At 35.5% G+C, this 14,365-nt stretch overlaps 2 protein-coding genes across 3 annotated transcripts; both read left to right on the plus strand.

Annotated features, from left to right (window-relative positions):
• Positions 1-3,622: 3,622 nt before the first annotated feature.
• exosc4 (exosome component 4) lies at positions 3,623-7,238 on the plus strand. The gene is made up of 3 exons (XM_052548995.1): positions 3,623-3,850; positions 4,677-4,883; positions 6,518-7,238. The coding sequence occupies exons 1-3, from the start codon at positions 3,680-3,682 to the stop codon at positions 6,875-6,877; spliced, it is 738 nt and encodes a 245-aa protein (XP_052404955.1). The 5' UTR covers positions 3,623-3,679; the 3' UTR covers positions 6,878-7,238.
• A 2,567-nt stretch (positions 7,239-9,805) lies between these two features.
• On the plus strand, positions 9,806-14,162 carry bcl10 (BCL10 immune signaling adaptor). 2 transcript variants are annotated; one of them, XM_052548993.1, is made up of 3 exons: positions 9,806-10,101; positions 10,760-11,048; positions 12,177-14,162. In XM_052548993.1, the coding sequence occupies exons 1-3, from the start codon at positions 10,051-10,053 to the stop codon at positions 12,584-12,586; spliced, it is 750 nt and encodes a 249-aa protein (XP_052404953.1). In that variant the 5' UTR covers positions 9,806-10,050; the 3' UTR covers positions 12,587-14,162. The 2 variants fall into 2 exon arrangements, with proteins under 2 accessions (XP_052404953.1, XP_052404954.1); XM_052548994.1 differs by having other exon boundaries at positions 12,180-14,162.
• Positions 14,163-14,365: the final 203 nt, after the last annotated feature.

Consider the following 14,365-nt stretch of genomic DNA (forward strand, 5'->3'; position numbering starts at 1 on the left):
TTAGCGCTTAAAAAACATCTGGCTATATCTTTGAAACCGCTTGTCTGATCGAGACGAAACCACCGTCAGAAGTTCGGAAACATAGGTCGATAGCTATACGCCAATGCCCAAATGCCAAAATATTGATAGTAAGGGGTAGTAATATTCAATCAAAGTCAAGAGTCAGTCAATTTTTACATGCTTTTTCATATAAATGCCCATAACTCTGAAGTGAATTGAGATATTTTCACCAAAATTGACACACATATGTATGGGCTCACTCTGAGCAAACATAAAAAAAAATGGTGGGACTGAGCCTCTTGGTGGCGCTATAATAGAACAAAACATGAAATTCTCATTGACTTCAATACAGTTTTGTGAAATAAAATGCTATACTAAACAAATGCATTGGTGTAATGTTACGAAACTCAGAATGTGTCAACAACACCATCCCCTGAAGGTACTCAAAATATTTTGAAACAGCGCCACCTAGTGGTCAAAAGTTATAACTCAATTTACATAAAGGCTAATAACTTTTGAATAAATCTGGGTATTGACATGATGCTGGTCTTCATAGACTCCTTGGGTCACGCCGAGAAAATAGATATAAAGTTTTTTTTTATTTGGCTGAACTTCCTGTCCGCCATTTTGATGAATGTTGAAAACCTACTTTTTCGAACTCCTCCTAGACCGTTTGTCTGATTTTCACCAAATTTGACGTGGATCAATTTCAGACCATCCTGGCAAAATGTTATAGATTTCGTATTGATATACGAAGTGGTTCTCATTTAGCGCATCAACGAAACTGCTGGAAGGGTGCCAAAATGCATTTGAGGCTGTATCTCTGCAAAGCTTTGACATATTTGCACCAAACTTTGTATGTGTCATCGTCACCTCACACTGACCTTTCCAAACTAATTTGGTAACAGCGCCACCTATTGGTTACACGTGATAAGCAAATAAATCCTATTACTAGTTGTTGTGTTTATTGTTTTCAAGCCATTTTGCCTAAAATAATCTTAAAACTGTCTTAATTACTCATTCCTGCCGTTCGTCTGAAGCTTGCTACTGTAGTGCTTGGCCCCGTTATTGCTGCTTGCAGCTATATTTTACTATTATTTTTGTCTCAGTCTTTATAATTCGCAATTGTGAGAACAAGAAAAAAAAAGAAAGTCAGAATTGCGAGATATAAATTCGCAATTTTGTTAGAAAACAACTCCCAACGTGCATTTCTGAACTTAAAACTCTCAATTTTGACTGTATAACTCGCAATTGCATTATAAAGTCAGAATTGCAAGATATTCTGTTTATATCTCGCAATTCAGAGAAAAAAGACAACCTAAGAATTGTGAGATAAAAAGTCGCAACCTTGTTTTATTTTTATTAATTGGCGGTAGACGGCGGTAGAGCATTATGGAGTGAGTTTTGGTTCTTTATTACATGCGAGAAAATAAAAGATCTGAGAGAAAAAAAAAAAGTTTGAGAGAAAAAGTTATCACACTGATAGCAAAAAAACATTTCATGAGAGAAAAAAGATTATCTAAGAGAAAAAGTTTTCATGCCAATAGCAAAAAATAATTATATTTGAGACTAAAAAAAGTTTTGAGAGAAAGTATTTTCTCATAGAACATAAAAAAATATACATTTGAAATTTTTTTAATTATTTCTGAGAAAAAAAATCTCTCTCAAAATACTTTGAAAAAAACTCTCAAATATATATTTTTTGCTATCAGTGTGAAAATATTTTCTCTAAAAAAAAAAAGTGTTTCTCTCGAAACGCTTTTCTTTGCTCTTGATGCAATTTCTTGCTCTCGTGTCAGGATTTTGCTTTCACTGTGAGAATTGTGTCATGGGCGGGGCCACGTTTCAAATGGCCAGTCGGGTGAGCATCGTCTTGTCTTGGGAGTCGAACTGAATCATTACACCATTGTTCGGTTCACCTGCATAGATGCCGCCTCTGCCTTATGACTAGTTAAGTTGAGCAGTGAGCACGGACACTCCAATGTTTGGGCAAGATGATGACACACAGCTGGCTGAGCAAGTTCAGTATCACTGAAGATTAAACATTAAAAAATAGCACTCATATTCATGAATGAATGTGTATTATATTATTTGCTTGCTAATCGCTAGTAAAGCTAACCAGCCATCATGCTAGGTAAACTTGCAAACTCACCTGGTTTATACTATGTTTAAATCAAATGCCAAATTAATGTTTTGATTTAGATAGTTTCACGCCTTATTTAGTGAGTAGTGAGCAGTGATTGATATACCGTTTGAAAGTGTCCCACCTAGTTTTGTTTAAAATAGTCTTTGTATGGTTGTTGCACTACATGTTTAGCTACACTGCATGTATAGCTCACAAACTCAGCTACACAGGGCTTATTCTAAATATTTTTTACCATCTAGCCGAGGTCTAGAGCTGACAAGGTAAATTGCAGGTCTAGGACTAACTCTTACATTAGCAACCCACAAATATGTTTGTGCCTGTACTGTCATGGTAATTATTTTTTCTTTTAAATCTTTCAAACGGTATATCAATCATTGTCTAACGTTAGCTAGTTGTAGGGTTGCCACCTTCCATGCATATTAACGTTAGTTGAAAGTTGTACGGGAGGTTGTATGAACAAGCAGTTACTCTTCAGGTGCTTTGAGGCTAGCAAGTGCAAAGGTAGAAACTAGCTCACTACTCACTAAATAAGGCGTGAAACTATCTAAATCAAAACATTAATTTGGCATTTGATTTAAACATAGTATAAACCAGGTGAGTTTGCAAGTTTACCTAGCATGATGGCTGGTTAGCTTTACTAGCGATTAGCAAGCAAATAATATAATACACATTCATTCATGAATATGAGTGCTATTTTTTAATGTTTAATCTTCAGTGATACTGAACTTGCTCAGCCAGCTGTGTGTCATCATCTTGCCCAAACATTGGAGTGTCCGTGCTCACTGCTCAACTTAACTAGTCATAAGGCAGAGGCGGCATCTATGCAGGTGAACCGAACAATGGTGTAATGATTCAGTTCGACTCCCAGGACAAGACGATGCTCACCCGACTGGCCATTTGAAACGTGGCCCCGCCCATGACACAATTCTCACAGTGAAAGCAAAATCCTGACACGAGAGCAAGAAATTGCATCAAGAGCAAAGAAAAGCGTTTCGAGAGAAACACTTTTTTTTTAGAGAAAATATTTTCACACTGATAGCAAAAAATATATATTTGAGAGTTTTTTTCAAAGTATTTTGAGAGAGATTTTTTTTCTCAGAAATACTAAAAAAAAATTCAAATGTATATTTTTTTATGTTCTATGAGAAAATACTTTCTCTCAAAACTTTTTTTAGTCTCAAATATAATTATTTTTTGCTATTGGCATGAAAACTTTTTCTCTTAAATATTCTTTTTTCTCTCATGAAATGTTTTTTTGCTATCAGTGTGATAACTTTTTCTCTCAAACTTTTTTTTTTCTCTCAGATCTTTTATTTTCTCGCATGTAATAAAGAACCAAAACTCACTCCATAACCAAAACTCACTCCATAGAGCATCACCACCGACCCCGAGAAACATCCAGAGGACAAGACCTCAATACTATCCCACCGTAGTCCAGCAGGTGGAGCTCTTCAGATTCCGAGACTGAAATCACCAGCAAAGGAGATCAGTGAAGAAGACACCGCGTGTGTTTTACCGAATCAACAGTGCTCAATGGCGGGGCTCGAGTTGCTGTCGGATCAGGGATACCGGCTCGATGGACGAAAAGCGTCCGAGCTGCGCAAGGTTCAGGCCCGCACGAGCGTGTTCGCGCAGGCGGACGGATCCGCGTATCTGGAGCAGGGCAACACTAAAGCGCTGGCCGTGGTGTACGGACCGCACGAGGTCAGGCCTTATATATATCACATAGACCAATTATACAATATTCAAGCAATATGGGTAGCTGTTAGTGTTATATATATATATATATATATATATATATATATATATATATATATATATATATATACATAAAAGGTGTGTTCCGTTTTAAAAGTTTACAAGTGCACAGTTTTGAACACATCTGTAAACTTTCCCGAATGCTTCTCCGTCGTAACGTAAGTAATTAACAAACACGCGTCTTACTCATTACTATGCAGGTGATGCATTCGGGAAGAAGAAAAAACTACAAATTTACTTTTTCATCAATTAAAGTTACATATACTGAGAGCAGGTACAATGTTGTGCTCAAAATGAGCCTAATTCACGGTAACGTTTAAATTTCAAAAGCGTAAAATAGCGTTTAAAAAGTTGTAATTGCTGTATACAATACTATTAAAAGTTTGTGATAATTTATAATATGTTCTTATATCTCTTTAGCTTGTAATGTGTTTTTGTAAACTCATGATCTTGTTTTAATTGCGTTATTTGTAAGATATATGTATGTTTACAGTGTAATACATTTATTATGCATCTATAAATAGCTACAAACACATGCATGTATATATTTATAGAAAAATGTGTTTGTTACACACACACACACACACACACACACACATATATATATATATATATATATATATATATATATGAAAATATATTCAAAATTTGTACTGTATGTCTGTGTATTTATATATACATAATAAATATAAACAGTACACACATACGTTATATAAACAAAACCGTTATTTTGGATGATCTGAATCATGTTGATCTGTCTGACTCCCTGCAGACGCGAGGCTCTCGCAGTAAATCTCTGCACGACCGAGCAGTCATTAACTGTCAGTTCAGCATGGCCACGTTCAGCACGGCGGAGAGGAAGAGACGTCCACACGGAGACCGCAAGTCCAGCGAGATGAGCCTTCATCTCAAACAGACCTTTGAAGCTGCGGTGCTCACCGAGCTCTACCCACGATCACAAATCGACATCTACGTTAAGGTTAGAGCACTCGACTGAAACTAAGTGTAATCTAGAAGTGTGTGTGCTAACCTGCAGTTACAGGTTTTACAAGTATTATACTGTATATAAAAAACAAAAATTCTGCTTTCAGAATTGTAACCATTCAAATGCGAGTTGTTTGTTTACATAATGCCACTGGTGGTGTTGTTATTTTTTAAACAAAATATATAATTTTTTTTCCCCCCCATATCTCAAACATTTTTGGGAGTTATTCTAGTCTTGGATATGTCAGTGATTAGCAGCAACGTTAATTTCGATGCATTATTTCTTGTGCATTTTTCCGTAATGTATTGTTTTACTCATTTTAAAATGTTTTCTAAAAGGAATTGAGGGTGAAATATTAGAATTTCAATAAATTTTACAATGTATGGTGTTTGCATTAATACAGCCCAAATTGTAAAAATTAAAATTTTAATTAAATCACAGTACATGTAGGGCAAGACAGGAAACCTGAGTTGAATGAGCTTGACCTTTGACCCCCTCAGATGGCATTACACTGCGGTGTGAAATATAGCCGCATGGGCTCAAGAGTACTTCTGAAAACCACTGTTTATTAACACAATCTACTGCTGCATCAAGAAATGCATCTTGAATATCTATTACTCTAAGACAGTGGTTCCCAAACTTTTTCCAGCATGCACCCCTTTCTAGTGTTTGGCACCTGTCAAGCACCCCCCAACACCTTACTCTGGTTAGATTTCACATTTTTAATTGCAATAACTAAATGAGAAAACATAATAATAATAAAAGATCACTTCCTTTTTTTTGTGAGATGGATGGGCCTGCATGTTTGCACACAGATCATATACATTAAATATATATGATATATACATATAAATATTTAATTTCTTTAAAGTGCCCGTTTTTAACCTGGATTCACGAAACATTCTTAAGAAGAAATTTCTTCTCAACTTCCATTTTCTTCTTATTTTTTTTATTTTAGAAAAAACTTAAGGATATTTTGTATTCCCAAAAAAATTCATCTTAAGAATATTCTTATCTTTTCTTAAGATTGTTGAAGATAATCTTCTTAAATTTAGGAAAGCCCCAGACTTTTCTTAAATCCAAATAATAATAATTATTTAATTAATTTATTGGGTTATTTGAAATTAATTGTTATATTTGAACATTACAGCAACAGCTACATATAATACATAGGAGGACTAGAGATGTGCACAAGTTTTCTGAAGGGACAGCGATGACTGATTTCTTTTACTGTCTATGGTTAGCACCTAATATGAACTAAAAGAACAGGGTGGGGCTATTGTGACACAAACGTGATTGTAAAATGAAATGAAATCAATTGTAATTTATACAGTAATGGAGTGTGTAATGTGGAATGTGAAATTTTATTTCTTAATAAAACCTTTGCATGTAAAGTTTACCTTCAATTAAATACATAAAAATAATAAAGAGCGATCTTTTTCCCCGCCATTACAAACATTCTCTTGCGCACCCCTGGTGGTCAGTCTGCGCACCACTAGGGGTGCACGCACCCCAGTTTGGGAACCACTGCTCTAAGAGAAAGAATCACTTAAAATGCAAAGTTCAGATCATATCACATTTTATTGGTGCTAATATCCACAACCCCTGTCTCTGGTCCTGTGCTGTAGATTCTGCAGGCAGACGGTGGGAACTACAGTGCTTGTGTGAATGCTGCTACCCTGGCTCTGGTGGATGCTGGTATTCCCATGCGTGACTATGTGTGCGCCTGCACCGCTGGCTTTGTGGAGGACACACCGCTGGCTGATCTGTGTCACGCTGAGGAGAGCGGAGGAGGAACATCGCTGGCTCTTGCCCTGCTTCCCCGCAGTGGAAACATCGCCCTGCTGCAGATGGACGCCCGGCTCCACCAGGACCACTTGGACGCTTTAATAGAGGCAGCCATGACGGCGTGTAAAGGTCTCAGTAAAGTCCTGGATGACGTTGTGCGTCAGCATCTTGAAGAGGTTTCAGTTCTGACCAGAGATTGAGGAGGAGAGCAGGTTTGATGGTTTAACGTCCTGTTAATTCCCTGAAACGGACTGTGTTATCATTTGGCTGAATTGACAGATTTGAAAGACAACAAAACAAAAAATATGGATGAAACACCATGTATAATATCAACAAAAAACTGTTTTGTGATAATGAAGATGTCCATTTTGAAAGTGTTTTCATGAAAAGGCATTGGTATGTTTCCAAGCAGTTGACAGTTTGACAGTTTTCCTTTTGTGTACCTCTTTACACAATCGTTTTTGTTTCCCCAAACATTTGTTCCCCATCTATTTTGTACTGCCAGTAATGTATGTGCAAAAAACATTGTGAATAAACACATCCTAATTGGGGTATATGAAACCAGGGAATTCTGTGAGTTCATGAAAAGCTATTAACTAACTAAAAGTAATTAAAGTAATATTTAATCAATAATAAAATTTTAATTTGAAAACGCCAAAGTCCATTTAAGGCAATCTGTGAAAGGCCTCTCATATTTCTTTCAATGGGGAAGCATCAAGTTCTCCAAAACGGTTTACCAAGCTTACGATTAAATGTCATATTTGAAGTCACCGGTGAAATGAAAACAGCTGCCCCATAAATGTTATTCCTTACGGACCAATAGCATTTAAAAAAAATAATTATATGTATTTCGCGGGCTAGAACAGCTAGTGTGCATGCGCTCATCTCAGAAACATCTTTATTGTAGAGCAGCCATGTCTGGTGTTGCATTGTTCCCCATTCAAAACTATATGAGTGACACTCTTGGAAAATGTTTGTTTACAGCAGTTACCATGGCAACAGCTCTATTTCTGATGCTCCATAAGCGCCACCTGCTGTCTGAGAGTGGATTTACAGTTATTCAGCCTGTCTGATGTTTTTGTTCAGACCAATGAGAAAACAAGACCAACATTTTGTTGTAAATGTTAACTAACTGTTAATAAACTAATGTTAATTACAAAAATCTGAACACTTTAATACTAAAATAGCCTATGTGGAACTGTTAATGGAGCAGATATTACCTTTTCTTAGTAAAAGTTAGGTTTGTTATTTTATAAAACGTTTCTTTGTCAGAATTAATTTGTACAAATAGTACATGTTAGTAGATAACACAATATGTTGTAAGTCACCCAACCAGTATTTCTTTTAATTTAAAATCACATTTGAACAATATTGTGATATTGATAACGGATTATTTTGGTCATGATAATCCTATGAAAACATCACGTCATTTTATCTCTAATAACATTAGCAGTGTACAGTTTTTTAATTAAGAAAAAAAAAACGTAAAAATGGATAAAAACACTTATATATACTTAACTCGAATATCTGCGCAAAAGCTGATGGAACCAGACAGTTTGCGTGTTTGATTGGTTTAGTGCAGCAATGAAAGGCTAATATAAAGCATGTCATTAACCTTGTTAAAGGGAGAGCTCACCCACAACTTAAAGTTGAACCCCTGATGTTAAATGGACTATTTTACGGATAGTCCTTGCTATGTTTCTGGGACTTGGAACATTTCATTTACTTTACTGTTTATGCAGGATCTGAGAGCTCTCAGATTTAACCAAAAATATCTTAATTTGTGTTCAGAAGATGAACTAAAGGTCTTACGGGTTTGGAACGACATGAGGGTGAGTAATTAAATCACATCATTTACATTTATGGGTGAACTCACCCTTTAAGAATGGCCCAGAGCTTGTTTAATTTGTTGTGATGAAAAAGTGGTTACACTTTATTTGAAGGTGTCCTTGTTCTAGTGTAATACATTTAATTACTGAGTAATATAACTTAACTACATGTACTTACTATATGGTTAGGCTTTGGCTTTGGCTTACTTGCATGCACAAGTAATTGTTATAATAATAGCAAGTACATGTAACGTGTAATAAGGACACCTTCCAATAAAGTTTTATCGAAAAATGTCACGCCTGTGGCAATAAGGTGCTATCCTGTAAGTATCCTACTTAACCACACTTAAATAAAAGTCCTGTATATTTGCAGATGTACTTCTCTAATATTTCTGCCATAATACTGAAACATTCACTGTCCAGTGCCAAAATAAACCAAATCAGAAAACTGCACAGAATGATAAAATAATACAATGAGTGTTTGGTAAAAGTACCCCAAAGCTACCACAAGAGCCACTTAATGAGTAACAAGCTTTAATGAATAGGAGTATCCTGGAATTATTATTTGTGCTATTGGTGCAATTTGTTATATTATATGGAAAGATGTGAAAGAGTTTTTGACTGATTGATTGCAGCAGCCTGTGAGAGATGGTGATGATGAAGATAAAAAAAACCCATTGTAATGAATCACAGCCCAGCAGAGGGAGCCCATTGTCCTCTGGACTGTTTCTTTAAGTGATTTTTACATTGTGTCTTCATCTGAACTTTTGCATCATATTTACATAAACCCTTAGCCATCTATTTAAATGTAACTATATATATATATATATATATATATATATATATATATATATGTAAAGAAACCACCATAAAACTTATGTGGAATTATTTTTAAAATACATTAAGCAATTTTAATAGCAATGTATTTTTTATCAATTCTCAAAGTAAACTTAATATGTATAATGGTAGATACAGAATGACACTGTTACAACGACATCTTAAAAAAAGGCAAACTAATTGCCATATTCCAAGTATTTAAATAAACAAATAAATAATCTTGAAATATGGAATAAAAGGAACAGGTTATCAGGAGTATCAGAAAAATCTTCAAACGAGTCTTCATAAGATTCATGATGTGCAAAAACACACCAAAGGTATAGAGATGTTACACACACTGACCTGTAAACAGTTCTGGATGGGTCCCTCAGTTTCATCTCGGTGAAATTTCGCGGAATAAATCGTACACTACTTGTGTGATATATATATAATCCTCCACAGCGCGCTGGAGGGTGATGATGCGCGTGCATTGTGACGTAGGAGCGCCTAAGCATGCATCAAATAAGGAAGTCTCAGATCCGGTAGTTCCCCTTTACTTTAAGAGAACTATTAGATAGTTCGGTTAAAACCCAGTTCAAGCTTCGCCATCGCATGTTCAAAAAGTCTTGCCTTTTCATGCGTTTCCCGTCTTTAAAATTGAGTTTGTAGTCATATTTTCTTACCGTAACCAGTTGAAACCGCAACAAAGGTGAAAAGCAGACAACAGGATGGATGTTACTCACCTGACGGAGGACGAAATGGCCGATATAAAGAAGGAAGTAGGTATCTTGTGTATGAATGTGGTTTAAACAGATCAGAGATGCCGTGTGTGTGTGTGTGTGTGTGTGTGTGAAGTGGGGTTGTCAGATGATGCGTTGTATTGAGGTGGAAGCGAAAGTGGTGCCAGTTCTCTGTTGATCCGCTGACCGTAAACCCGATCCAACCGCTACATATGTCAAAGACTGATTGCAATCATTAAATGACTTCTCTGGAGGCAGATCATTAAGTTTTTATACACTCCACTCACCGAGGAATCTGTTTCTGGAATGTGGATAATCTACAAAATCATTATAATATAAAATACACACTTCAACTTACATGCATACGAAGGTTTCTTTCTTCAATTAATCAAAAAAGGAGATTTGTAAAGCATGTGGGTAACCATTCAGTTTCTGGTAGTCATTGACTTTCATGATGTTTTTTGTTGTTGTTGCTGTTTGTTTGTTTCCAAAACTATGGAAGTCAGTAAAACCTACAGCAAAGCCATTTTTCCATTTTCAATCTTTTACATTATATGTTAAGTAATATGTTTCATGGAAAATAAACAAAACTACTTTTTACATTTTTTATCCTTTGGTAGAAACAGACTTCCTTTCAAAAAAAAAAAAAACTGCTCACCTCTAAATATTTTGTCTACATGTTTCTTTTTCACCGTAGGCCATAGAGAGGTTACGCCCATACCTGGTGGATAAGATCATCGCAGAGCGGCACTTTGATTACTTGCGCTCAAAGAAAATCCTGACCAGAGATGATACAGAGGAGATCAGCTGCAGAACCACGAGAGGGAGACGCACCAGCAAACTGCTGGATATCCTGGCAGAAAACCCTCGGGGTCTAGACATGCTCATAGAGTCCATCAAATGGGGCCGAACACTCAACTTCATCATCGCAAAGATCACTGATGAAGTGCAGAGCGTGAAAAATGAGCGACTGGAAGCTTTAAAAGGTGAAAAAGAACCCATGTTAATTAAAGGGGTTCTATCTTTTTATCTGTATAATTGTATTGCTACATCTTCTTTAAGATTTAAACAGCCCCTGACAAATGGCTAACATTATGGTTAATTATCAACTATGCAAGAAATGCAAAATATCTAAATTGAGGAAAAGCTCAAAGTTTTTTTTGTTTTTTTTTTGTACATCTGACAGCTGAATAAATAAGCTTTCCATTGATGTATGGTTTGTTAGGAGGATAATATTTGACCAAGATACAACAATTTGAAAATCTGAAATCTGAGGGTGCAAAAAAGAACAAAAAAATAATAACAATCCAAATATTAAGAAAAGTTGTCCAAATGAGGTTCTTAGCAATGCATATACCTGATCAAAAATTAAGTTTTGATATATTTACAGTAGGAAATTTACAAAATATGTTCATGGAACATGATCTTTACATTTACATTTATTAGACGCTTTTATCCAAAGCAACTTATTCAGGCTAACATTTTTTACCTAACACGTGCTCCCTGGGAATCGAACCCACAACCTTGCGCTGCTAACACAATGTTCTACCACTGAGCCACAGGAACACCTTTTACTTGATTTTTTTTATTTTTTTACTTTTACTTAACCTCTTTACTTAATATCCTAATGATTTTTGGCATAAAAGAAAAATCTATAATTTTGACCCATACAATGTATGGTTGGCTATTATTACAAATATACCCCAGCGACTTAAGGGGTCACATATTAATATCAGATGTAAACATGGACAAAATTTTCTTCATTATTAATGGATTAGAGCTCTCACCAAATTAAATTGTTGTTTATTGCTTAAAAGATCACCCATTTATTGTCCAATACTGGAAAATAAGACACAGACTGTCTCTCTGCCTCTTTATCTTTCTTTGAAAAGAGTAATACATTTAAATTTAAGATTTTGTATTCTTTTTTATATACAGTAAATGCTATTGTTATAATAATATAATATATCACCCTTGACTTCCAAAGCTTTCTGGAGACTGTGGGTACGGTAATAATAAGTTGTCCAGTGACTTTAAGTAGCATTCATCAATTTGATGAGCGTAAGTGTTTATAATTAGTTTCTTGATTTCTTCTGATCAGTGTTTTCTTGCAGCAGGGTCCTCTGCAAATTCATGTTATTCAAGTACAAAAGGAGCAACCAATGACTTCTCCAAAATGGACCCGGACTATGACAAGTACTCTACTATATGCTATCATCCAGAAGGGGAAGGAAGTCCGTCGTCCTCTGTGGCTACGGGATCCTTTAACCTGCATTACGGCTCGGGTCGAGGGAACGAGGCGGTGTCAGTCTGCGGCGGCGCTGGGAGCATGAACGTGTCCTCCAACATCTCATCAAGCCTGCCTAAACCTGGAGACCCTGGAGCTCCGCCGCTGCCCGAGGAGCCCGATATGGACAACCAGGATATAGATGCTGCTGTTTGTGGAAGTACAGGAAGTAGTGGGGATGCTAACTTCCAGCCGCTGCGCTCACGTTCTCTGGCTCCGATGTCTCACATGTCGTAGCGCAGCCTTTGGATGTAATCTCCTGCATTCCATCAATGCGTGAGATGCAGAACATTCTCCAAAACAAATGTCTCTAATCAGCACTGTCACACTGCTAATCTTTCTTCTGCTTGTTAAATGTGCTTAATTAAAACAAGCTTATGCTGAACATTTTGTTTCTACTTACTTTAAATGTCTCCAATCATGTAGAACTGAATTTTACTTCATTTAGTTAACACTTTACTTAAAGCATTTATTTATAATGCATTAAAAAGGGATTCATAATGTATCTTTTAATGCATAATGTAATTTCATAAATAATTGGAACCAAGTTAAAATGCATTATAATTACCATAGTGCTGTCAAATCCAAATACGTTTTTTTTTCTCCATAATATATGTGTGTTCGGTGTATATTTAAATACACATGCATACAGTATATAGTTTGAAAGTATTTACATGTCTATATTTATATTTATAATTTATATAATAAATATTTAATATGTAAACAAAACTTTTCTGAAATGTATACATATATGTGTGTGTATTATAATAAATAAACACAGTACACACACATACATAATGTAAACAAAAACTTTTTTGGAAGCGATTAATCGCGATTAATCGTTTGACTGCACGGATTATAATATTTGAAGGCTTGTTTGTCAAGTGTTATACTTTCTGAAGGTGTAACAATGAAGAGAAAAGCTTTGTAACTGTGGTTACCATTATTTATGAAATCATGCAATGCATTATAAGGTGCATTATAGGGCGTAATTAATGCATTAAATCTAAGGCTTCAAGTAAAGTGCTACGTGTTTTTTTTTTTTTTTTTTTGTAGAAGTAAACTGGGCAGTGGATTTCTGGTTCCCTGCATGCTTTGCATAGGGCTGGATTGGAACAGTTAAATGTTACTTAAGTGATAGGAGAGTAAAATGTGTTATTCTGAGTAAAGGGAAAACCCTGTTGGTGTTTACTGCTGTTATGCTGACATTTAAAGAGTTTCTATATTGTGATTTTGTGGTTACCATTGTGCTGAAGAGTAAAGCTTGTGGTTAAGTTAAGTGGGTGGATCCATGATTTAAGTTGTATAGTATGTTGTTCCACTCAATGAGCAATAATGCTGTGATAACATCAGCGTAGAGTTCACTGCAAACAATTGCTGTTCTGACTACAGAAAGTGTTTAAATATACAGTAAAAGTCAAAGGGTTTCTATTACTCACTTTTACAAGTAAACAGTTGTGTAACTTATTGAAAAGGGAAGACTTTAGGTAATGTGCTGTTAAGGTGGATTTTACATGTGATTAAATCTACCCAAACAAATTGAGAGCAAATTGTTATCTTGGTTTCATTCTGGAACCTTAGCAGTTTTTACAGTGCATTACTGTAAATGATCCTAGCCTATAATAATGATGATTTTCATGGTGTTTATATTTTGTTAAACATGTTATATAGTCATATATAGTAACAGGTCATCAGTTTATAGTAGCCTATAAAGTGTATAACTTACCGTAATTGGTCACACTATATTAGTTGGCTATAACTACTATGTACTAACATTATTAAATGCATACAACAATGTGGATTTCCTGGGTAACTTTCTGGAAAATTCCCACTTTAACTGCTAATGAGTTTGAAGTATGGGAATGTAAGGGTTAAATGCAAGTCCTTAATATGTAAAGTACTCCACCTAATATAACACTTCATTTGATCATTTGATTTCATACAAATTCTTTATAGGGGTCTCAAGTTTGATAATTATAACCGACTGATCAGTGCATGTGTATTCATTTGACTGAC

Source organism: Carassius gibelio, chromosome B2, assembly GCF_023724105.1.
Source record: "Carassius gibelio isolate Cgi1373 ecotype wild population from Czech Republic chromosome B2, carGib1.2-hapl.c, whole genome shotgun sequence".
Lineage (NCBI taxonomy): Eukaryota > Metazoa > Chordata > Actinopteri > Cypriniformes > Cyprinidae > Carassius > Carassius gibelio.

What these genes read in the sequence shown, in the direction of transcription:
- exosc4 (XM_052548995.1), top strand. Translation starts at nt 3,680, where the DNA reads ATGGCGGGGCTCGAGTTGCTGTCGGATCAGGGATACCGGCTCGATGGA. An exon ending in TGGTGTACGGACCGCACGAG is followed by an intron (nt 3,851 to 4,676) that starts GTCAGGCCTTAT and finishes GACTCCCTGCAG; the next exon opens with ACGCGAGGCTCTCGCAGTAA. An exon ending in AAATCGACATCTACGTTAAG is followed by an intron (nt 4,884 to 6,517) that starts GTTAGAGCACTC and finishes CCTGTGCTGTAG; the next exon opens with ATTCTGCAGGCAGACGGTGG.
- bcl10 (XM_052548993.1), top strand. Translation starts at nt 10,051, where the DNA reads ATGGATGTTACTCACCTGACGGAGGACGAAATGGCCGATATAAAGAAG. An exon ending in TGGCCGATATAAAGAAGGAA is followed by an intron (nt 10,102 to 10,759) that starts GTAGGTATCTTG and finishes TTTTCACCGTAG; the next exon opens with GCCATAGAGAGGTTACGCCC. An exon ending in GCGACTGGAAGCTTTAAAAG is followed by an intron (nt 11,049 to 12,176) that starts GTGAAAAAGAAC and finishes GTTTTCTTGCAG; the next exon opens with CAGGGTCCTCTGCAAATTCA.